The following is a 26,254-nucleotide window of genomic DNA, read 5'->3' as shown; positions in this document are numbered from 1 at the left end:
CGAATTTTTTGCTACAGACCTCGTGCCTGCCGGCACTCGGTACTTCCGCAAAAAAACCTTGGTAAATAAAATGCATTTTCCCAGCCCCGGGCGGAAATAAATATTACTATATCCGTACATGAGAAAGTCAAGCATGCACATGGCGGCTAATATTACATGGTACAGTTTGCATTGACCTCTTTTAACTCTCGATTTATTTATTCATGTTCTTTCCACTTCTATTTATTTGCGCAGGCATTGATATTGAATAGTCACTTTTTGAGCAATCAAATAAGGGCGCTTGATAGCCTATTTGCGCTTTAGCGTCCGTCCATAAACCCCAGCACAAACATGCACACGATCAATTCAATATGAATATCTATTTTAAAGACTTCAAAAATCCATGTAGGAACAACAAGCTAATTCTATACCAAATCTAAATTCGTATATTGGTGAATAGCCAATCTGGCTTATACCTATCAATCGCTCACCTGGGACTGCGAATGGCGAGGTCGTCCACGAACGAGCTGGAGCGATGGCCACATGGCTGTGCACTGCTTTATTACTTTGTTGCGAAACTCGCGTCCGTTGTCGCTCTGAAACACATTTAGGTTTTCTGTTTTAACGAATTTTTAACGCAATCTTAGCCTTTATCTGAACTACTTTCATGTTTTTATTGCGATGTTTCACACAGTGGTTGTGCAGTTACCTTCATGAATCACGAGCGAATCATTGTAAAAGTGACTTAGAACAGTTCAAATTACCCTAATCTTGACCTTAGGTGAAAAGGTCATCAAAGGTAATCCTAGGTCAGTGACCTCAGATGACCTCGGATGACCACGGATGACCTTGACACATGGCGGGTCAACTATAGTGTATTCATAGGCGCTGAGCTCGAATCTGACATCCATTCACCTCTAAGCAATCATCCTGACGCTCAAACTCGCAAAAAAAAACAGCTAATTGAAGCGACTAAATTGACCTAGAAGATGCTCCTAACAAGCGTGACCTTGCGTGACCTTGACCTTGAGTCAACTGTATGCGATGTCTAGACATCCATAAACACCAATAAACTCTCATAGAATGCATACTCATGCGCTGGGAAGCAAGAACGCGCACCATCGTGCGACAGATCGCAAAACCTGCCGATTTCGTCCAAACATGACCTGACATATGACGTCATGACTTGATGACCTGACATGACATCGACTTGAAATTTCCACAGTACGTGTCAGATTGATCAACGCGAGGGTACTGTAAGTTTCGCGGCGATCCGCCGCGTTTTACGCGAGTTATTCGCGAAAAACCATGGGGGGGGGGGGTCATCCGACCCCCCTACAAGTGCGAGGGTTAATCTGAAACTATGTATGTCTCTGGTTTTCTTCTAATCAAGTCAGTTATATCAACTCCAGCATCTGCTATAATGCGCAAAAGAACGACCAGTGCATGTTCGCTCATATCCAAGTAATTTTCTAAAGACTGAAGCGGCCAACCCCACCCTAATATCTTGGAGAGCCGTACATATTTTACGAATAAGCGCATGCTGGCTGCTGCTGCTGATGAGATGGAATATATTAAAACAACCGGTAATACATGATAGTATAGTACAGATGCAGACCACAGACAAAATGTAGGGTCTTAATGATGAAATTCCCTTAACATTCAATGAGGGTGAGATAAACTGTTTTTGCACTTAAAAACAGAGAAAAAATAAAAACAGAGAACGTTCATGATTGCTTTCACCTATATATCGGTAAAAAAATACAATATGACAAAGCTACTTTACCTGCAAGATGTTTGGAGCCCCAAACAGGCAGAATATGTCGATGAGATGAAATACCACCTCTTCCGCCCTTTTTGATTTTAAGGGCCGCAAAACGACAAACTTGGTTAGGTGGTCTTGATATGTTAAAATGTATCTGAATCCCTTTGAGCTTTCACTCGTCCAGTCTATTAGATCAACCTGGGCTCTGGAGTTCATGTCGTTGCTGAGAATAGGCTTAGTCACTACCTTCTGGCCAGGCCTAGGCTTTTTCTGCTCGCACGTTTGGCAAGTTGAGAGGAATGCCCAGACGACTTTTCTGCTGACGCTTGCATAGTGCTTTTGAACTTCCATAAGCGTCTTGTCTCTTCCGCAATGCCCAGTCAAAGAATGGAGTTCATTAATCACATCAAACAAATCTGATTCCCGCACGATTTCTTTTGCACTTTTCTTATCTACAACCTTTTCAATTGATCCGAACTTGACTAGCCTGTACTTCTGCCAGATGCGATAGCGTTTCGCGGTGCCCGACGGTTTTGCGCCTTTGCTGATTCCCTGCAGTTCTTCCTTTATAATCTCGTACTTTTCATCGGTAATCAAAGCAGAGTTTGAAGATATTTTGGTTTCGTGAACCAGTTTATAGAACTGTTCTTTTTGAGACATCTTTGCAGAAACGACGAACGGTCTACCTGCGAAAGATAGAGATGTATGCAAGATTACAATAACAAATTGACTTTATGAATTTAAAAAATATTGATAAATATTATATAATATACAAAGAATGATAATTACGAGCGAGCGCGAAGTGCGAGCGAGTCCTTTGTGGTTTAGTGAAAAAATGTAAGTATTAGCAGCCCGACCCGGCCAAACGACGCTAATTGACAGCTTATAACTTTGCAACCACATGTCTGATTGACAAGTGGCTTTCATTGATGGGGAGCTACATCCCTTTGCCACGAATGGAGCATACCCCGAACCATGTGGGTACCAAATTTAGCACGTGGCACGTGCAGAGTGAGGGGTGTCGAAAAAAATACAATGCTACAGCCTTGGAACGTCTGCGCCGATAGTGTTGAAATTTGGCATGCTACTAGGTACTCATAGGCCTAACCCTCCACAAGAGTGAGAAGGGAGATTGTGCCGCGCGCGCGCACGTGCGCACTCCACCTTCGATTTTCAATAACTGCAGCGTCTGTCATGGGCGTAGAAACGGCTAGAACATTGTGGGCGCATAGGTGCAGATTGCAGGAGTCTAGCCATAGCTGGTTGAGCGGGGGGGGGGGGGGTAGGAAGCGGCAATTGGATGTGATATACCGACTTTACCATTTTTAACCCGCACCCTATTTTCCCCTGAATATCAATAAGAAACAAACAAACAAACGAAAACGGTGAGCTTCACGCCGCTTTTTTTTACAAAAAAAGCGGCAAAAATCGGTGACCAGATGACCTAAGGACAGGTCAATTTTGCATCCTCTCTTGTAGGTCAATGGAAGAAAATTAAAAGGTGTCTCTTTTGAACGAACGTCATTCTCAATAATTTCAAACACCAAATTATACCTAAGTTAGCACGACACACAACAGAACCGAAAAATGGCACGTGTGACACCTCTTTTAGCAGCTGAGGTCATCTTTGGTGGGGAATTGTATCTAACTTTTTCGTAAATAACTTTTGGGAGAGGCATGATAGAGTAAAGTTTAAAACACCTTAGTTTTGTTCGGCTAGACGATATACAGATCGGCTGATATGCAACACGATCTTTAACCCGCGCCCCGCTGGGGGTCCTGGATTTCCACGCCCTGCTGGGGGAGTGTTTGAACACCCCCCCCCCCTTCTAACTCGGCTCCTGGGCCACGTAGCGATACCGGAAAGGCGGCGTTCGAAGAGCGTCAAAAATAAGGAAGAAATCACTTCGGTCACTTTTTTGTTCAGGTCAGAGGTCAGGTCACCAGAGGTCATTAACACGTCCCCTGGAGAGGGTCTGAGAATTACGCGCCCTCGAGGGGGGGCATATTCTGCCCCCCTGCTATCTCGGCTCCCAGAAATGCTAGAAACACGAAACTTGGGGGGTGGGTAGGCCCGCATAAGAACTCTTTGTGGTGCAAATTTGGTGATCCTAGGTCAACATCTTCAAGGTCAAATGACGTCATCAATGCAAAATTTTCGCACTTTTTGGTCAAACGTGCAGCGCTTTGCTTTAGCCGGTCTCGCGCCCAAACTAAGACAGATAGCTTTGATCTGCAAAAAAGGTAAGATGCGCAATGAATTGGGCTATCTGAAGTAAGTCGTCAGATTTGACCTCAGGTCAACCGTTTAGGCGCTAGAGGTCAAAGTTCACATCAACGGAAGCGTCTTGTCACGAGTTTTCGTTTGCCGCCTCGCCCTTGTCGCTGCGGCTATTGGTTCTCGAGTTGTCGACTGGGGACGTTTACCCCCCCCCCCCCCCCCAGCAAGTGGCGGGTGACGAAATATCCCAGCTGCTGCCGAGTGTGGAAATCCTGGACCTCCAACGGGGCGTTGGTTAAAATAACGGGCTAAAACCATCTGGAGTGGGTCATCATAAGGTATGTGTTATATCACATGTGCTATGGCTTCTTCCACCTGAGCGGATATATGTGTAAGCTTTGAAGACCATCTTGCAGAGGGCAAAATATCCTATGTAGTTTCGTGGTACTCATGGGATTATTGGGAGTTAGTGTTGACGCGAAAAGGGGCTTTTGTTCCAGATTATTGTGGGTGCAGAATACATTGCCTGCACCCACTGCCAAATTATTGTGGGTGCAGCTGCACCCACTGCACCCATGGTTCCTACGCTTTTGGCGTCTGTAACTCGGTAACGGCTTGACCGATCGGGCTCAAATTTGGTATGTGGTTAGAAACCCACCGTCTCAGTGACTTCCAATTGTCACGAAAGAGGTGCCTCACCACTAATGCGCACGTGGGGAATATAAATTTTGCCATATGGTTTGCATGTTAAATTCACCTCGCTCGTTCCTCGCCATCCATGACGTCTTACTGGTATAAGTATGAACACAATTACAATATAAAGGAGTAACTTCATTTAAAAATAACCTACAATATAAATGAGTAATATGAGTAACCCCTACAGGCAGAGGGTTAAACAACCCTGCACGAACACATCCACACAGACAGTCGTTGGACCACTTACCTGACCTCTGCACACAGCGACCAGCGACCCTCCTGCGATCCAGCACAAAACAGAGTGAGCGGCCAGCCGACAAATCCGACCGAGGTCGGGTCAGGTGGTGCCACTTGTAGAGATGCAACTTTTTCTCCAAAGCTATTACCGGCACCAAAACCGGCACCGTAGACGTGAAGAAATGTTCATTTCAGCAGCGCTATTACGAATTTTCGTTTCAAAAATGTTCTATCACCACCAGGCAATTCGCGAATTGCCTAGGCCATTCGCGAATTGCCGGCAATGTGCAAAATGCCTAGGCCATTCGCGAATTGCCGGCAGTTCGCGAATGGCCTAGGCAATTCGCGAATTGCCCAACTTCGCACTTTGCCCGTAACATATATATATATATATATATATATATATATATATATATATATATATATATATATATATATATATATATATATATATATATATATATATATATATATATATATATATATATATATATATATATATATATATATATATATATATATATATATATATATATATATATATATATATATATATATATATATATATATATATATATATATATATATATATATATATATATATATATATATATATATATATATATACTGCCTAGGCATTTTGCAAAATGCCTAGGCAGTTTGCAAACTGCCTGACCCACCAGGCATTTTGCAAACTGCCTGAAATATTTTCCCAGGCATTTTGCAAAATGCCTGACATCAAACTCGCACTAGCGACGATGTATAGGTAAGCATCATTTGTAACTGCCGCTTACAAAAGTTAATCGCTGCCAATGCGCACCAAGTGAGGGGACACTGCGTTCTCCGGGTAGCGCCGCCGAGTTCAGGTCACACTGAGCCCCAGCGGCCGTCGGGTGCCGAGCACCGGGCGTGGTTTCGTTGGTAAACATGCGTTCGGTACAATAATTGTACTGTTTCTAAGAGCTCTTGGTGGCTTTTTGAAAATACTATGGGTGGATACTGATCAGAAAAGAATACTCTTCCAAGTTACGAAAATTTAATTGTTACACGTTTACACTATTAATCGTTTCTGCCGGAACAGTTGCCCACCAGGGCATAATAATGGACATCGCAGCTTTTATACACACGGCTACAACTCCGTATATACGAAAGGTACGGAGACGGTGGCTCAAGTCCATTCAGCGGTGGCTCCATCTCGACAGAATTGACGCAAGGCGTAGGTATACAGAGTGTCACTAACTTGATGCGCGGTTGGCGCGGTCTTGTCTAAGAATCTTGGTCCCTCCATGCCCCTCCTGAGTGCTGAATGGATGTAATTTTAACGGGTCCGGCACCAGGGCATCTGGACCAGGGCACTCGGCATCTAAATCGGCCATCCCCCGGTATCTGAAGACTTTACCCTGAAGCTGAGCCCGCTCAACCTCAGGCTGCAACACTGACTTACCGTCATCCAAAAGTGATGCAGCTGGATTTCGACAAAACCCACCAAATCTGGACCATTCAGGACCAGAGATTCAGACTTTTCAATGATGAGGCCGTGAGGCGATATGAGCCGTTTTCACGACGACCATCTGGTACACATTTGGTTCACATCTGGTGCAGATTATGTGCAGATTTGGTCAAATTAGGTTCAGTGTGTCTGTTAGTAGCTATCAGCTAGGGTTGTACTAATTGCTTATATGACTCCTTTGTCATATTATCAGAGCTGAGCATCATCGGTTAAAACACTGAAATAAATTCATAGAATAAAGATATTTGCTGTAAAAGAGAATAGGTGCAGATTTGGTCAAATAAGGTGCACTCGCCGGATAGCCCGTCGTGAAAACGGCTATTAGAGCTCTTCTTAGTCACTAACTTTCCCCACAACCAGTTCTGGGCCAACAGCAGCTCAGAGGCGCTGCTTCGTAGAGACGATGAAACACCCACTGGGCACTAAGGATTCTCGTTTGGGGTGCATGATGGGCCACAGAGGCCTATTTGAGCTTCACCAGGTGCCGCGGGGACAGACCACGTGGCCGCTGATAACTTGTCAGCGAGGTGCTGGAGAACACTGACGCAACTACGCTGCAATACATTTCGGGACACAAGTACAACATCCCGCAACAATTTCGTGACACCCTGTATTCGTGACCGTGGAATGTGTCACATGTGCCCACAACACATGTGAAATGTGTTGTGCTTGTGGGCACAGTCACAGTGGAACGTTTATGATCAACGCCTGTAGTCAACAAAAACGGTGGAATATATGGAAACTCAGGCATTTTGCAAAATGCCTGGCGGGTCAGGCATTTTGTAAAATGCCTGGGCAGTTTGCAAAATGCCTGGTGGGTCAGGCAGTTTGCAAACTGCCTAGGCAATTTGCAAAATGCCTGGCGGGTCAGGCATTTTGCAAATTGCCTAAGCATTTTGCAAAATGCCCGAGTTTTCACTTTGCCTGTAACATATATATATATATATATATATATATATATATATATATATATATATATATATATATATATATATATATATATATATATATATATATATATATATATTAGGGTGTATCGTCGAATTTTGATTTTTTTTAATCGTCTTCACTACTAAATTTTATTGGTCCCTGGCATGTTTGAAGCCGTAGGATACCAATCAAAAAAATCTGGGACGAAAACCTAGCCTGCTGCGAGAGGTTGAACGGAAGCCTTTCGGGGCGGCGCCAGGCGTTGAAGTCTCCCCGTTAGTTACGCGCACACTAGCACCACGCGGCGGCTGGCGCCGTGCCGCCGCGTTCCCGGTCAGCCGTGTTTTAGCGTTCACTGACGGGTCGAGGTGATTATTCTAAGCTTTCCTAAGAAGCTTTCTGTCCCGCAGCTCATTATTGAGCAAGAATATCGCACAAACTGCATAGAACATTGACATGCAGGTTGTCGGCACATCGGAGAAGGGGATGCTTTGGTTAATGCCTCCTTTAATAGGAAGAGATTGTGGAAGAACAACACATTTCTTTTGGAAATTACTCATCCTCCTTCTTCCTACGTGCCTGCTTTAGTAATCGAAGTACCCCTATTGACTCTACGTTCTTGATTCGGCTGTGGATTTTATGCATGGAATTCCGCTATATTATATTTTCTCGCTAAATGTCTCCTGAGCTATATTGAGGCGTCACGGGACAGCAATGCTCAGCACACAACCGCAGAGAAAAAGTCAATGTGGCCATGCGTTTTGTATGCCAAAATGTGTGAGCCTTGGTGTGTACCAGCAGCCGTTGTCACCATTGTAATTTTCACGACTTTATCTTTATAAGGATGCAATTTTCCACTTCCTAGTTCCCAGACTGGGTTTGGAGATATTATAGTTTTACAGAAACATTTGGGAATGTCTGTAATTACACTGTCTGTCTTACACTGATATCGTCACCCTCAGTTATTCGTCACCATTCAGCAGCAGGCCCAGAGCTTCGGGCTTTGAACCGTAAGGTACAGGTGTAGGAGCAAGACATTGCGCCGATTCGAAGGGCTGGAAGGGCAGCATCGCGGGGGCTGGAATGCGCCTGAGCGGCTGAGACCATCCCATTGGGACGGGGGTGTTCTGAGTGCACTCAGCCGCTCATGCTGGGAAATGCATCCAATGGAGCTCTCCCCCATCCCCCCGTTTCGAATGATTAGGGTGACCTTTAGTCTAGAACAAGGCAGGATGACTGTTGGCTGGTCCCGAGGATAGATACAAAGGACAGGTAATGACATCATATAATGAATCGAAGACGGCCCCGGCCCGATCCTCTGATAGAGGTTCAACACGTATCTCGTTGTGGACCATTTCGTTTTCCTCCATCGTAGTTTTTGCACCGACCTGAACGGGTTGGAAGGTAACGATGTTCAGAAACCATTAAGATCGTAATTGTATATTCGTTGTATATTCGTTCACTGAACAGGTAGGACAGGTTCAACACAGTCAAAACCTCATCCTATCATCCAATAATTATAAAGTAGTCTTCATGGAATGGAAAGGCTAACCTAACTCAACGAATATACAATTACGACCTTAATGGTTTCTGAACATCGTAGTCTTCCAACCCGTTGAGGTCGGTGCAAACACCACGGTGGAGGAAAACGAAATGGTCCACAACGAGATACGTGTTGATGAGCCTCTATCAGTGGATCGGGCCGGGGCCGTCTTCGATTCATTATATGATGTCATTACCTGTCCTTTCTATCCTCGGGACCAGCCAACCATCATCCTTCTTTGTTCTAGACTAAAGGTCAGCCTAATCATTCGAAACGGGTGGGGATGGGGTAGAGCTCCATTGGATGCATTTCCCAGCATGAGCGGTTGAGTGCACCCAGAACACCCCCGTCCCAATGGGATGGTCTCAGCCGCTCAGGCGCATTCCAGCCCCCGCGATGCTGCCCTTCCAGCCCTTCGAATCGGCACAATGTCTTGCTCCTACACCTGTGCCTTACGGTTCAAAGCCCGAAGCTCTGGGCCTGCTGCTGAATGGTGACGAATAACTGAGGGTGACGATATCAGTGTAAGACTATTGTGCCTGTTGATGCCTGCCGGCCAAGCTGACTTACCGTGAGTTCGTACCCTGGCCATCCGGCATACCATCAATCGCAACCATGCCATCATGACGTCTGGCATTTACTAAGCAATACAGCAAACAGGAAATTCGAAAATATGTGGATTCCTTTCGGTATTAGCTTTTAACTTACATTACAGACATTCCTAAATGTTTCTGTAAAACTATATCTCCAAACCCAGTCTGGGAACTGGGAAGTGGGCAATTGCATCCTTATAAAAATAAAGTCGTGAAAATTACAATGGTGACAACGGCTGCTGGTACACGCCAAGGCTCACACATTTTGGCATACAAAACGCATGACCACATTGACTTTTTCTCTGCAGTTGTGAGCTGAGCATTGCTGTCCCGTGACGCCTCAATATAGCTCAGGGGACATTGAGCGAGAAAATATAATATAGCGGAATTCCATGCATAAAATCGACAGCCGAATCAAGAACGTAGAGTCAATAGGGGTACTTCGATTACTAAAGCAGGCACGTAGGAAGAAGGAGGATGAGTAATTTCCAAGAGAAATGTGTTGTTCTTCCACAATCTCTTCCTATTAAAGGAGGCATTAACCAAAACATCCCCTGCTCCTATGTGCCGACAACCTGCATGTCAATGTTCTATGCAGTTTGTGCGATATTCTTGCTCAATAATGAGCTGCGGGGCAGAAAGTTTCTTAGGAAAGCTTAGAATAATCACCTCGACCCGTCAGTGAACGCTAAAACACGGCTGACCGGGAACGCGGCGGCACGGCGCCAGCCGCCGCGTGGTGCTAGTGTGCGCGTAACTAACGGGGAGACTTCAACGCCTGGCGCCGCCCCGACAGGCTTCCGTTCAACCGCTCGCAGCAGGCTAGGTTTTCGTCCCAGATTTTTTTGATTGGTATCCTACGGCTTCAAACATGCCAGGGACCAATAAAATTTAGTAGTGAAGACGATTAAAAAAAATCAAAATTCGACGATACACCCTAATATATATATATATATATATATATATATATATATATATATATATATATATATATATATATATATATATATATATATATATATATATATATATATATATATATATATATATATATATATATATATATATATATATATATATATATATATATATATATATATATATATATATATATATATATATATATATATATATATATATATATATATATATATATATATATATATATATATATATATATATATATATATATATATATATATATATATATATATATATATGCAAGTTTTGTTAAACACAACAGCATAATGGGCACTTATCTTCTTCTTATTAAGACTTTCGAGGCGGCGAATGCACTGTCGAGGTTCGGGTTCGTGAGAATGTAAAATATGTGACATGTGATATGTAATATGTAAATATGTGTGTTGTCGGCACATGTGATATGTAAAATATGTGATGTGACCTTCCTTCGCGGAGGATGAACGAATGTGTTTAGGGTTATAGCTCATGTACGAAAACAAAAGTGTGTTATTTTGTTTTGAATGCTGTGACTCATCGACTGAATAGTTTTAGTATCATATCCGTAATATCTGTTCCAAAAATGTAATTGAACCCATTTATCTCAAAGTATGACTTCTAAAACTGTGTGACTGTAATTTTCTTGAAAATGATCTCTGATAGATCGAAACGTCGAACAACAATATAGCTATGATATTTTGTATTTATGACATCTTTTGGTAATATTTTACATTCTCACGAACCCGAACCTCGACAGTGCATTCGCCGCCTCGAAAGTCTTAATAAGAAGAAGATAAGTGCCCATTATGCTGTTGTGTTTAACAAAACTTGCATAAAAGAGAACCTGCTTCCGAACTATTCGAATCTACGATTACACGATCGAGCAGTACAGCAGGAGGACTTTGTCTATAAGTTTAGACAGAGCTTGACGGGTGAACAGCTTAAAGCCAAAGAAGATCTTATTAATGACCTTGAGGTAAAGATCGAGGAAGAGAAGAAAAGATATGACACGTTCGTAATAAGCCAGGACTTACGAAAGAAGACAGATGAACTTTTGGACAACATCTTGATTGAATATGAACAAGTAGTGAAAACACGCATCCTTAAGAAGCTATCTCATCTCTACAAAGGCCCTATCGCTCTACCTGGTAACCCTGCGGGCTTCATCAATCTTTCCAGCGTCCAACTGACTTCTGATCAAGAAAAGTTCCTGAACCTAGGGTTGAATTGCCATTTTTACCCAAAGTTTGACCCCCACAAGAAGAAGACTGAAATAGCTCTACTCTTCGATGACCTCTGCAAACTGCATGATAAAGGTCAGATCACTCTTAAACCAGAAATTCAACCTCAACTCCAAGCCGAAGCGGCCAAGAGACGGATTAAGCCACAACACAGTGTTCTGACTCCAAATCTAAGAAAAGCCGCACAAGAGCTGCGCAATAATGATGACATTGTGATTAGACGTGCTGATAAGAGTTCGATCTTTGTGATTCTCGATAAGGAGGACTACTACAGCAAAGTGCGCTCTGTGCTACAAGACACTGCTAAGTTTAAGCGCATCACTAGAGACACTACCGCCGCGCTAAAGACACGGGTTAACAAACTGGTCGATGCTGCCAACGCTGTGGTTGATGGGGTTCACTTGCAAAAAGTCACAGGTGAGTGTAGCCCCGGTTACTTGTATGGGAATGTAAAGACGCACAAGCCAGGCCAGCCTATTCGCCCTATCATATCCCAGATCCCGACTCCCACTTACCAGATAGCTAAACAGCTGAATGCGATTATCTCGCCGTATATTCCGTCTGAGCACTCTGTTCAATCGACCGATGAATTCGTCGACATTCTTAGGTCCCAGAAACCAAAAGGTTCTCTAGCCTCTCTAGATGTGGAGAGTCTGTTCACTAATGTACCTGTTCAGCAGACTATTGAGATCATTCTTGAGTATGTCTACAATCATGAGACCCTTCCACCACCGAGACTACCCAAACGCATCCTGGAGCAGTTGCTGCTATCGTGCACAACGGAGGCGCCGTTCAGGTGCCCTGAAGGCAAACTCTATGTACAGGTGGACGGGGTCGCAATGGGATCCCCACTAGGCGTTCTGTTTGCCCAAGCCTACATGTCCTATGTCGAAAAGAAAGTGCTGCTCTGTGATGATGTCAAACCGTTCATGTACTATCGTTATGTAGATGACATTTTTGTTGACGTCGAAAATGCTGAAAAGTTAGACCTGCTGCGCATGAAACTAGGCCAAGAATCAGTTTTAAATTTCACAGTTGACCATAGCGTAGGACAGAAGCTGCCATTTTTGGACGTCATGATTGATTGCAGCAGTGGTGAATTCGTCACAGATGTGTATCGGAAGCCAACTGACCTCGGCAGGTGCATGAATGGGGAGGGTGACGTCACTGACTCGTACAAATCAGGTGTCATAAGGGCGTACATTAGACGGGCCATGAAACACTGCTCGACTTGGGATCTACTTCACACTGAACTTGAGAGGGTTCGTAAGATCCTAGTAGATAATGGGTACAGCAATTCTATGTTTGACGACGCTGTAAAAAACATGCTTGAGAACCATGTGACAAACAAGGAGCCAAAGACAAAGAAAGACGAGCTAAAAGTGTACTACCGCAGCACGATGTCTCCAACATGGAAGACGGATGAGCAGGTGATCCGCGGTATTGTTCGCCGTAACTGCCAACCTACGGATGGGCAACAGCGACTGGTAGTTCAGGTCTACTACACTAGCCCCAAGACATCCTCACTGGTGATGCAAAACAATCCCACACGCAGCACGGCAACACTCAAGCAGACCAATGTAGTATACCAGTTTAAATGTACAGCCGGGGACTGCGCGACCCGCGAAGTATACTACATTGGTCACACCACAACGTCTCTGAGCAGACGTCTCACAATGCACCTGCAGGACGGAGCCCCCAAGAAACACTACACAGAACATCACAACACCGCACTCACACGTGACGATCTCGTGACCAACACATCCATCCTAGCACACTGTCAGGATCGTAGACGGCTCGTCACACTTGAAACAGTGTACATTCGCGACAAAAAGCCAATCATCAACATTCAGACAAAGCAGAACACATCTCTATCACTGTACGACAAAGTACTCGCGGCGGGTTGACTGATTTATCTGTCATATGCGCGTACGTATCTCGCTATGGTGTTTTTGATGTGACCTTCCTTCGCGGAGGATGAACGAATGTGTTTAGGGTTATAGCTCATGTACGAAAACAAAAGTGTGTTATTTTGTTTTGAATGCTGTGACTCATCGACTGAATAGTTTTAGTATCATATCCGTAATATCTGTTCCAAAAATGTAATTGAACCCATTTATCTCAAAGTATGACTTCTAAAACTGTGTGACTGTAATTTTCTTGAAAATGATCTCTGATAGATCGAAACGTCGAACAACAATATAGCTATGATATTTTGTATTTATGACATCTTTTGGTAATATTTTACATTCTCACGAACCCGAACCTCGACAGTGCATTCGCCGCCTCGAAAGTCTTAATAAGAAGAAGATAAGTGCCCATTATGCTGTTGTGTTTAACAAAACTTGCATAAAAGAGAACCTGCTTCCGAACTATTCGAATATATATATATATATATATATATATATATATATATATATATATATATATATATATTACAACTGGTACTAGAAAAAAAAAACAGGAAAAGAAACGTCAGGAACAGCAGCCGCAGCAGCGCCAGGCACAGCGCCGACTTGCCTGTGGATCCGCCGCCGGGCTGACCGTAGAGGGCAAGGATCGAGTCGCGCGACAGCACGCCTCCGACGGACGTCACGGCCGCCGCCGGCTGGCCGAAAAAGCTGGCCTCCTCGCTGTCCAGCTGAGCGTCGCCTGCCGCCACCGGCTGTACCGCACACCACACACACTCTGGTCAACGGACCTGCCACTGCGGCCAGGGGCCCGGTCAACGACTGCCCAACAATAATAGGTACTGCAGCTACAGCCCACATGGCACGCTGCATCAATTCACCCGCGCCCGCACTGCTATCGATAGCCGGCAGGACGCCTACTGCTTGACCTGACAGCTGACTAGACCCACTCCAATTACATCAACACATCGTCTGTTATCAAAACTAGCATGAAATACGTAATCAGCATTCAGCACCCCAAAAACCCCAAACAACTTCACTTTACAAACTTCTAGCAGGTCCCAATTTTCCCAGCTTTTAGGTTGTTGACATGACCCGGAAGGTCAAGCAATTACCTAGGACCAGAGCCACGGAGTCGATGGATTACCTAGGACCAGAGCCACGGAGTCGATGGATTTTTTTTTTTTTATTTGGGTGACTTCAACTCCAATTTCGACTTCAGCTTCCAAAATCAACTCCGTCTCCGACTTTAGCTCCGATTACGGACATCCCTCGTTAACTCGCGCCCCGTAGGGGGGGGGGGGGCGGGGCAAAACGACCCCCCTTGTCCTTTTCCGTCGATATCTCCTTAACGACTGTATACGATACCGTCATCAAACTTTCAGGACCCCTCCGGGCATCAATTTTACACATTGTGACCAAAGCATTTTCCAGAGGCTATGATAGGCTGGCCGCAAATGACGTCATGTTTTACCATTTTCGACAAAAAAAAATGTTTCACGGAAAGAGATGTCAGGCCTACCGCTTTGAAGATACAGAAAAATGTTCAAGACATAAAAGGTGTAGAATTAACAGGGCTACAAAAATGCTCTCATATTTCGGGAATTTTTGAATTTTGAACCCTAAAAACATAAAAAGTGATTTTTTGGATATCATAGCCAAAAAATCCCAAAAGGTTCTCGAATTTCGAAAAAAAAAACGGAATATATATGATAGTCCCTCCCACCTCCTATCCACATACCAAATTTGATATTGATGCCTCTTTATTTGGCCAAGTTATAGCGAAAATACTGTTCGAAATTGATAACGTCAAATTTTCAAACTCATGTTTATCAATTGGCGCTGGTGGCGCTGGTGGCGGGGCTCAAGTATGGCCGAACGCAAGCCTCTGCCCGGGCCTGAATTGACCTTGGAATTACGATGTGAATGAGAAGTACCTTTCATAATCGTTTGGCGTCAAAATACCTTAGTAATAAAAGCTTCGGCAGGTTCCGAAACATACATTGCCAGAATATCGTCAACGAGAGTTCACGCATTTTAACCCGCGCACCGACGGGGGTCTGCGCCAACTTAGTACCGACGGGGGGGGGGGGCGGATGACCGCCCCCCCCTGAGATCTCGAGAACGAAGCAAGATAGCGACAAGCGGTAAACGGCATCGGATACGCACGGACAAGGTCTACAATTTTTACTGAGGTCATTTTCAGGTCAGGTCAAAGATGACGTCACAGGGGTCGAAAAAGTCAAAATGGCGGCGCTAGATATGGAGAGGGTTTTTTCTCGAATAACTTTCGAAGTAGTCAAGATAGGAACAAACTAAGGGCATCATCGTGATCCTCCCCCCCCCCGTCGGTGCGCGGGTTAAAATTATCGCAAAAAATGGGGTCTCAAGGGGTTTGACGTCCATAGTACACCTTTTTGCATTTGAATTCAACCATTCGCCATAACTGTTTGAGAAGCAATTTCGACAATCGTCATTGAGCGCAACTATTCCGGCGTGGTGTGTTTCATTTCAGCCATTCAGCAAAACAGATTGAACACTGAAATGAGCAATCCGCAAAACAGTTTAACACTTCGCCATTTGTTCAATGTCGAGTCATAGAGGAAGATCGCCGAATAGTTTTGCACAATGGTGATTCTTTGTGACCAACCGACCATTTGTAGCGCCACCTATATGGCGAATGTGTACAAATGTTTTGCCTAATGGTCAAAAGCTAACGTAAAAAGGTGTAGTAGCCGCTTGCCACCCGCGCCAGTTGTCCGCTACTTTGTTTACGTTTGAAATATCGGACGACCTTGAAAAACTACGGTTGCTGGTGCCGCCGCATTGTTTGGTACGCAATGTTATTAGCATTTTGTCTTTGCATTATAATTTCCATAATCTGAATTCTGAAGTGTCAAAGAGTAAATGACAACTGTTAGTGAGAAAATACGTTACTTTAGGTATTTTCGCAAGGACGGCCGGCGGTCGGTCCGCCGCGCCGCGCCGGGCACATTTGTGTCATCTGGCCCCTGTCCTGGTTCTCAGGCCCACGTGTTGTGCTACCACGAGGACTGGGACGGGACGGGGGTCCCGACAGTCTTCGACGGGACTCCACCGGCGCGCGACGGCCCGGTGCACGACGTGGCCGACGTGGCCCTACGAGAACGATTCAGTGAACCACATTTGTGACCGCCGTATTTTGTGCATTTTAACCGTTTCCGTTTCATTCAAGAATAGACTTTGCATATATGAACAATAACTTTATATGGTCCTCCGGGTGACGAACGAGTACGAATGGAACGAATGAACGATCACGAGCACGCACGAACATTTCCGTATCGAACGGGTGAACTGAACGATTCTCACCAACAACAACTATAATTTCCTTTCTTGTTTTATCGCTCCGAAAAGTATCACAAACTTATTTCACCGACATGATTGCGATGTTCGTGGCTCGAGTTGTAACTACACCTTTTTACGGCCAAATATAGAAAAAGTGCACACAGTTCAGAAATAGTGCAGCCATTTCGACAGTTCGGCATAGTGCACCGCTACTTCGGCCGAGTGCATGCATTTCAGTAATAGTGCACATGGCTCCGAAACAGAGCAAGCAATTTCAAAGGTAATGCATTCATTTTCAGTAGTTACGATTTCAGTTTCGCCTGAGTGCATTACTTCGTCATATGCATTAGTACCTATTCGGCCAACTGCAAAGCAATTTAGTTAATCTCCAAGTAAATTCGGTGCCCCATCTATGAAATATTGTTGACAACGCTCTTGCTGTTCAAGTGTACCGTGGTGCCGTTCAAACAAGCTGCTAATGAAATTTTGTAAAATTGGTAAAACTTTACTGCTAATGAAATCAATGAACTATTAATGAAACAAATGAAAACGCCCAATTTAGGCGGCAGTGCACACATTTCAGAAATAGTGCAGGCGGTTTCGACAGTACGGCAAAGCGCATTCATATATTGAATCGCGGCACGATATTGGTCATATTGCAGCCATTTCGTCGTAGTGCAGGTTAAAGTGACCAAGGTTGAGGCAATAGGCATATTAGACATAGCGCACATTATTCGTCAGATCGGTTCAATTTCGGGGTGCCGCATGTAATTTAGGCACTGTTCAGTAAGATCGGCATTGCATAAATAAGTAACAACAAATTTCATTTGACATTTCACGGTACCTAAGCCTCATATGACACCCGTAGGCAGTCAGCAACGCAAAAAATTCGGCCCTCTGACTACCCTGACCACCCTCTGCGGCCCTCTGGCCACCCTCTGGGCCCTCTGGCCACCCTCGGACCACCTGCTGACGGCCGCCGTAACGGCAGGGTCCGCCGCCGCGGCAGGGTCCGCCGTAGCGGCAGGGTCCGCCGTAGCGGCAGGGTCCGCCGCCGCCGCCGCTCACCTCTGTGCGCTCCGAGACGGGCGCCGCCGCCAGAAAGTCGCCGAACGGGTCCGCCGGAGCCGCAGCCGGAGCCGGAGCCGGAGTCGGAGAGTCTGAAACGGCCAGCACCAGTCAGCGCCGGCCACCGGCCTCGGGAGCCGCCAGTCGCCCAGCACCCCGTCCCCGCTCCGCTGCAGACCAGCAACAGCCGCCACAAATGAGCGCGGCACTCGGGCTCTCATTAACTGCGGGCCCCCAGACATGGGTGCACTGATTGCGTCCATGGAAGGCAGCCTGTCGCAGTTCTGACCAATTGGCTTGGCAAAAATGGGATGAAATGGGTGTTTAGAAAACGCCTTTTATCGCTATCGGCACGCGCCAGGATGCTCGGCAGCTTCCAACGGATAGCACATGGCGTTTGTGGCCGCCACCGCCTGCGGCTCTCCGGTGGCCGGAGCCCGGGTGTAGCATTTAGCCAGGCACGACATGTGCTGCTCACCGCTCCATCACTTTTCATCGTCAGAACAGTCAAATCATTTTCCTCCACTCCGCAAAGCTGCTGATCCGGACTGGACGGTCACCTTTACCCGACTCCGCCCCCAGGAGCAGGCCCATGGTCCGGTGCAGTGACCGTTAGCGGGGCTGGGTGGCCTGTCCACTGTGACGGGCTCAGCCCCGGCCGAATACCAGGATGCCCACCCAGACCAATGTCTCTCCCTAATTCCTATCATCTTTCCGGCTCTACAAAGGTCTCGTTAGACCAAAAGTTCCTAACTCCACAAAAAATGTTGCCGACATGGAAGACGTAGTCTGGCGCTGGACTGAGTGACATTTTAAGATGATGTGCCTTTTTAAATCGACGTTCATTTTTTAATTAATTGCCGTGTTCCCGCGGTGAAGCACGCTATGCACTACATAATGGCTGAAAATGTGTCGTAACCCACATTTCCTTTGTGCACGACACGGTCGCAAATGACTGAAGCAGGGAAAGCAAGGGGAAAAGAGAGAAAGGAAAATGAGGTGTTACTGAATCTGTCAATGTGTGGCGGGTGATGCCAAATGTCGATCACCGGCCGCAAGGGTGCCCAATCCAGCGCCGGCCTCCAACACCATACGACATGGGTGCCCAATCCAGCGCGGGCCTCCAACACCATACGACCTAACCCGCCCAATCCAGCGCGGGCCTCCAACACCATACGACCTAACCCGCCCAATCCAGCGCGGGCCTCCAACACCATACGACCTAACCCGCCCAATCCAGCGCCGGCCTCCAACACCATACGACCTAACCCACGAAAATTGGGGTTTTGCTTCTTTGGTGCAGAACGTGATCAGTTTTCAGCTACATAAACGTTTTGGATAAACGCTCCTGTCCCAGTAAGTGTTTTGCGTATAAGTTACGTTAAGATTGCATGCCGAAATTCCAACTCATTCATAATATTGCACGAGTTCATGCCGAAATTCCAACTCATTCATGGTTGCGCCCGGAGCTTTTTGAACGCCCCTCCCAGCTATAGTGAGCCTTTGAACTTGTTCTCAGGTAAGGTCACTTGACGTGACCCGGTGACCTGACCTTGAACGAACCGGGTCTGAAAGTTGCACAGCCGCCGTTTTTTTAGATATTCGCCAAAAACCTGAAGAGGAGGTGGGGCGTGAAAACGACCCCCTCCCCCTGCACGGCGCGGGTTAACCCGCGCCCCGCTGGGGGTCCTGGATTTCCACGCCGTGCTGGGGGAGGTGTTTGAACACCCCCCCCCCCCCCTTCTAACTCGGCTCCTAGGCCACGTAGCGATACGCGGAAGGCGGCGTTCGAAAGAGAGCCAAAAACAATGACGAAATCACCTCGGTCACTTTTTTGGTCAGGTCAAAGGTCAGGTCACCACAGGTCATTGAAGGCAAAATTTCGCCGATTTTCAGGTCGAATGTCGACAATTTTCAAGAAGCCAACGCATAACTCGGGAACCAATAGAGCTACAGCGCCGCGGAAAAGCGCATTCGATAGCCCTATTAACTATGAGCAGTCCCATCAGATTTGACCTAACGTCAACGGTTTTGCCTGCAGAGGGCAAAAAACTGCCAAAATAGCCGATCTGTTGGAGTTTTTCTGCAATAACTTTTGACCCAAGTCTTGCACGAGGTTACTTTTACCGGCATCGTGTTCCTCTCGTCAAGACGCATCGAATGAACTATAAATTGACCTTGAAAGGTCAACTTGAAAATTTGACCTCAGGTCAAGGTCATGACCTGACCGAAAATGGTCATGTTGCATATCAGTCGATGCGTATCGTCGACCTGAACACATCTAAGGCATTTTCAACGCTCTAGCGTTGAATTGAGATACCATTCGTGACCTGAGGCTGAGGCATCTCAGGGGCTGAGATGAGCAGGGGTCACGGAGATCATTTTCATGATCAGTGTGTCTATGTTACTTGTAATTCAGTGTCTGGGAGTGTTGATAATTGCTTTCGTCCAAAAAGCGGCGCATTCCAGTTTTCTCCCATTAACCCGCGCCCCACTGGGGGGGCTATTTATAGCCCCCCCCCCTACCGTTTTTCTGCAATAACTTCCAAACCGCTTGACGTATCGACGCCAAACTTTCAGTACCTTCGGCTGCATCAATCTGACACCTTGTGTCAAAATTTGAACTTCGTACCTACCATAGGTCGGCCGGAAATGACGTCAGAGTGACGTCATGTTCGGCCGATTTCGACGCAAAACATTGAACCACAGCAATCGCTCTCAAGAGCTCAGTTTTTAAGCTAGATCCAATTTCTTTGCATGAAAGGACTCAGAATAGACCTCGCTATCAAACTGCTATCTCGGATTTTCGAAATTTTGAAAATTTCGAAAATTTTATATAATAAAATTCAAACTTTATATTTTACATTTTTTCAATTTTCTTTTACTTTTCGAAAAAAACGGAATATATGTGATAGAACGCATTATTATGACTAAATCTAGCAAGTTTTAGCTAAATATCTTCAAAAATGGCCAAGTTATACGCATTATTGCAAAAAATTAACAATTATCAATTTTTCAAATCAATTTTTCAGCACGAATTTGACATCGTACGCCAATAAAAATAGCACCATCGTGTTCCTGAGCTCAAACTGCATCCAATAGACACCTTTTTTGTTGAAAATTTTAATTTCAAAATTTGACCTTTTTTGACCTGAGAGTGACCTGACCTAAGCTAAATTTGACTCAAAATGACCTCGAATGACACAAACGACATCAAATTCGAAATGTTTGGCCTAAATGGACCATAAAACATGCGTCACGTGACCGACGGATGATACAATATTTTCGTGACCTGTGATGACCTGACCTTGACCTGAAAATCAAAGTACAAGTTTGGCACCCTCAGAGTATCTAGAGCATCTGTTCACGAGTGTGTGACCCAAAAATGAGCCTGATCTGACTTGTAAGACGGCGGCCAGAGCCCAAAACGTGAAGAAGCCAAAATGCTAATAATTTTTACTTTGACCTGACCTGTGACGTCATCGGTGACCACGAGGTCAATGAACTTAGGTTTCGCTCGACAGTTTTTCCGGGGCTATCAGACGCCGTTTGAATTTTGACGATCGGCCCAGTAGTTTCGGAGTTAGGAGGGGGGGGGGCTATGAATAGCCCCCCCCCCTCCCCCCAGTAGGGCGTGTTATACACAGACCCCAGTGAGGCGCGGGTTAATTTATAATGGGAGGTCGCAAAAATGACCTGACCTTAGGTCATCGATATCAAAATTCTGAGACATACGTTTTGTACATGCTATTGCTCTTAGCAATCGCTGAAAGTTTCAAAGTGATCGGTCACTCGGTGTAGCTATGGCAGACATTGAAACTTTTTATGAGGTGAGGTCACTTCAAGTGACCTGGTGACCTGACCTTGAATGACTGGTTTCAAATTTTAACAACATGTGTAGAATTGATGCATGATTAGTTGTTGCCGTTTTTTGAGATATTCGCGAAAAACCACGGGGGGAGTGGGGGGGGGGGGGGCAGGACCGGCCGGGCGCCGTCATGTCAGTGCGCTGTAGTTACAGTAGTTACGCTGCAGTTATAGGAGCCAGGCGGAGGAGATGCATTGGAGGGATCTCTGCAAGTGCAGTCTGCAACGCTATCGAGTTTCAAATTCGGATAAAGCGCGTGCATCACGGGGCATGATCCATCCACCATCTCCAATAGCAGATGAATGTTCTGTCTCGGTTTCGCCTGGATAACGCGTTGCGCCGACAACGCATGGTGATGGTATCCTGGTAGTATGAATCGGCGGCGGTAGTATGAATCGGCGGGGTTTTCCCCAGACCAGCGGAAAACCCCACCGGGCGGGCCACCGGTCGTAGCTGCATCGGGCACATCGCGCATGGTTACACCGTGTCCGCAGGCCAACGTACCGAGTCCCAGCAGGTCGGCGGCCGCCGAGCTGGCCGGCGCAGGTGCCGGTGTGGGCCGCTCGGCGGGGCCGGCCGCTGGCCGCGGCGCGGTGGGCGGCACCGGCACCGGCTTATTCAGCACTGGCGCCGGCCCTTCCACGCGACCACGGCCCGCCTTCCTGGCGTTGCGGTGTTCCTTGATAGCGGCATCGATCTCGGCGTCCCAGTTGACCTGGCGGCACAGGCACGGAACTCAGCACCGGTGCCCGGGGCACACACTCGCCCACCGCACCGGTGCGCAACCGCACCGGCCGGGCGGCCATTCGTGGTAGGTTTACACACTTTGTAGCAACTTGGTATACTGACCGCATGTGTAGGAGAGAACCGTCTAAGATACCCATGGTACAGGTCTCGTGGGTTTTAGCGGTAGGTTTTACACCTAGAAAATTTAGTGTACTTCAGGCTACATCTCGTCGTCTTAAGCTTCTAGTTCTAAGTGTTGAAGATGCGATTGATTTGTTGGGTAACAATCCGGCCATGATCGTGTAAAATGGCTTCATCGTAGATCGATTAGTTTCTGAGATATAACCGGAAAGGTGAAAGTGCAAAACCTACCGCTTAATCTCGCGAGAGCCGTACCTAAGGATGTTTAAGCTTCTGGAAGGGGCATGGAGCCAAAACCGAGTTTGCCAACATAGGAGACTTCGATAAAAAGGCAGTGATTCAACATGTCGAGGAGCAGTTCCATCTGTTAGAGCACCGCTATCGAGGTTTAAACGACGATTGATGGATGTTTATTTTATCATCTTTCCACCCGTTAACAGGGCAAGGGCCTCGTATAAGAGAATTTCACTGGGGGGGGGGGGGAGGGCAGAGACTCAAGGAGCCAAACCTAGGGTACCCCCAAATCCTGTTTTCTCACCGGACTTAGGCCACTTATTTTTCATCGCAGCCCTGAAACCTGATGAACCTTTTTAACACTAAATAAATAAAAATAGTAGACCACCCGACCCATGCCTCTGCATTAGTTTATAACCCCCTTAGTTTTGGACCCGCTACACCTTTTTAACACGCGCACCGACGGGGGGACGGATATCCGCCCCCCCCCCTGAGGTTTTTTTTGCGAATAGCGGGAAAACCGCGGCGCGTAGCGCCGCGAAATTTGGTACGACTATTCTCTCATCAATTCTACACATGGTGTGCAAGTCTGAACCTCCTAACTTTTAAGGTCAGGTCACCAGGTCACTTTGAATGACCCAACCTCAAGTCACCTTTTTGCAACTTTGCCACCGTGCCAGAGCTACAGTAGATGTCGGAGGCCTTTGAAAGTCGCAGGATCTTATAAGGTCATTAGTAGCTACAATTTGTATATCACGGAATTTTGATGGCGGTGACCTAAGGTCAGGTCAATTTCTCGACCTCCCCATTATAAGTCAATGCACAGTGGCCCTTTTTCAGAATTAGCACGCATTAATTCCCACATTACCTGAAAGTGGTGCAAGACATCACCACGTGATCAAGGACGTATTCCCTGCCAATGCAAAGAGAAGAAAAGAAGCGAACTGCCCAAGGAGATTCGGCCCAACAGCGATAGGCCGCTCAGCCCAAGATTTAGCGCACGTTCGCACGGCTCGCCCGCCGGCCCAGGCCGCTCCGAGCGCAAGTGTGGCGAGCCCGCCAGCCGACCGCGCTGCACTGACCGCCAGGACGCCCCAGGGCGTCACGTGACCGCATCTACAGCTGTTGCCAGCCACCGTTAGTCGGCCCCGGCCGGGCAGCAACTAAGGTCAGCGCGACGCGAACAATATGTACAAACACATAGGCGCTTTTGACGTTAGACCTTAAGCCGACCACGGGACTTGTGCGGGGCTTGGACACCAAACGCGACAAAAAATCGGACAGTTTTCTTGAGCACAGCGTTATGCCTACATGACATTTCAATAAGCACATCTTATGGCAAAAGCCAAGCCACATTTAGGCGCACACCAGGTGACACCAGCTTCGAGCCAGGTCAATGAGCTTAGTCGTATCGAACAGGAGCCACAGCCGCTCGCGGGCTGAACTGGCTCACGTTATCCACCGTAGAAGCAAAATGGCGCAAAATGGCGCGATGCCCTTTGGTGGACATGGTCAGAAGAGATCGGCGATTCGAACGATGTATAATACGACATGTTCCAGAGTGTGCTACTTAACATAAAGCTTCATATGTATGCCGCCATCTCCAGTTAATAATTGTCCTGTTATCGTGTCCACAATATTCGGCAAAAGTGGTCTATTTAAGTTTATACAATGAAAATTGTGGTTTCTAGGGCTTCTACGTAAACTCAGCTTCACAGCCATGCCATTAATTTTTAATATTTTCTCACCGGAAGCCTTACAAATTGATGTTCATCTCACCCTACTTTTTAGGGTCCGCCGGTGGTGTCCGCGCGCCTCTCGACAACCCTCGATTTTGCGGTCAGTTTCACCAAAGATAATTACTTTTTTAGGAGGTAAAAATGGCACCATCGGATAGTTTGAAATGTTTTGCACATTATTAGACTGCTTTTCACTCAAACGAAGAGAAAAAAAAATATTTTGAATTTATGCGTGCTAATTCTGAAAAAGGGCCACTGTGCAATGGGGGAAAAAGCAACTTCCTGTTTTTATCACTAAACGGGTCGGAGTGGCCATCCACCCCCCCCCCCCCCCCGTCGGTACGAAGTTGGCGCAGACCCCGTCGGTGCGAGTGTTCAGTTGGTCATTTGTTTACGATTTCAGCCTCTCATGAATGTTTTACTGTTCGTCGGAGTTAAAAATTAACGACTTATTCCCGTTTACCTACGAATCTTGCTCCCGTTATGGCTATAAGGGAGCCATCACTTATTTGTATGCGCTTCTGCTCTTCTGTTCCTGCAAGGTACAATTAAAACGTTGAAATCAAATATTTTCTGAGAATAATCGAGCGAAATGGACAATTGATGCCCACGAATGACCTGAACATTGAGATTGACCTTATCCTAGCAATTTATTACGAACGCACACCTATATTTTTTTGCGAACCACATCGGTTTCTAATGGGCCCCGCCCGCTTATGAGCGTCAGGTGCCGCGCTCTGATGGCCATTGCCAGCTTCAGGACCCACGTTGGCCTCTGGTAACAAACACTAGTCTTTCCCGTCCACAGAGACGGACCACCGGGCTGAGCTTACGATCACCCAGAATGGGAGCCTGCTTCATTACGATTAGGAGCTACTCTTGCCGCACACCGGTGACCGTCCAGCCACTGCCAGAAGTTCGACGTCGCGTAGTGAGGACGACGATAGGTAGAAACAACAGATTGACGCCCCGAGGACAGAAACAATATGAGAATACGTGAAAGAGAATATGCGGGACACGGAGTTAGGTCGCCTGAAAACCCGAAATGTAACGTATTGCTGAGCGAAAAAAAAAAAGCATGTATCAGGTAAACAAAATAAACACGTGAAAACAGTCAGAGGTAATCGGGTACATCAATGTGCTCACATTGCAGCCATGTTTCGTTTACGCATTTGTTTTTATGTGCACTGACGCCTTGCAGTAAAAATTCGTTTGCCTTTTCGCTTTTGCCGCCCCCCCCCCCCCACTAGTGACATTTTTACCCTGACTGGGGGGGGGGGGCAGGCCGGTGACTGCGGGGGTTTGCCCCCCCCCCCCCGTTAACATGTTGGACGAGACCCTGAACAGGGCAAGAAAATTAATGGAAACACATTGAATTACATTTTTGGAAATTCATGTCACCGAAAATAGCCGAGATAAACGCATGACGATACATTTCAATATCAATAACGTTTGTTGTCCAAGTGAAAGCAACATATGGAATGGGGAGCTATACAATTTGTCCCCGGTGCCCACCCTGACCCAACCACTCTCCCCGCGCCTAGTGCCGACCGAGACAGAAGCAAACATCCA

The 26,254-nt window shown here is 46.3% G+C and overlaps 1 protein-coding gene across 2 annotated transcripts in view; it reads right to left on the bottom strand.

Annotated features, from left to right (window-relative positions):
- LOC122366459 (stromal membrane-associated protein 1-like) overlaps positions 1-26,254 on the bottom strand; it is an 80,420-nt gene that overhangs the window by 20,568 nt on the left and 33,598 nt on the right. For both annotated transcript variants that reach the window (XM_043338749.1, XM_043338750.1), the window contains 3 exons: positions 22,347-22,557; positions 17,975-18,066; positions 14,193-14,337 (listed from right to left, as the gene is read on the bottom strand). In XM_043338749.1, coding sequence (XP_043194684.1) covers positions 14,193-14,337; positions 17,975-18,066; positions 22,347-22,557 — 448 coding nt within the window. The remainder of the gene's footprint in view (positions 1-14,192; positions 14,338-17,974; positions 18,067-22,346; positions 22,558-26,254) is intronic.

This window comes from Amphibalanus amphitrite, unplaced genomic scaffold (assembly GCF_019059575.1).
Source record: "Amphibalanus amphitrite isolate SeventyFive unplaced genomic scaffold, NRLGWU_Aamphi_draft 000808F_arrow, whole genome shotgun sequence".
NCBI classification, from domain to species: domain Eukaryota; kingdom Metazoa; phylum Arthropoda; class Thecostraca; order Balanomorpha; family Balanidae; genus Amphibalanus; species Amphibalanus amphitrite.
This window is presented reverse-complemented; position numbering and strand designations above follow the sequence as displayed.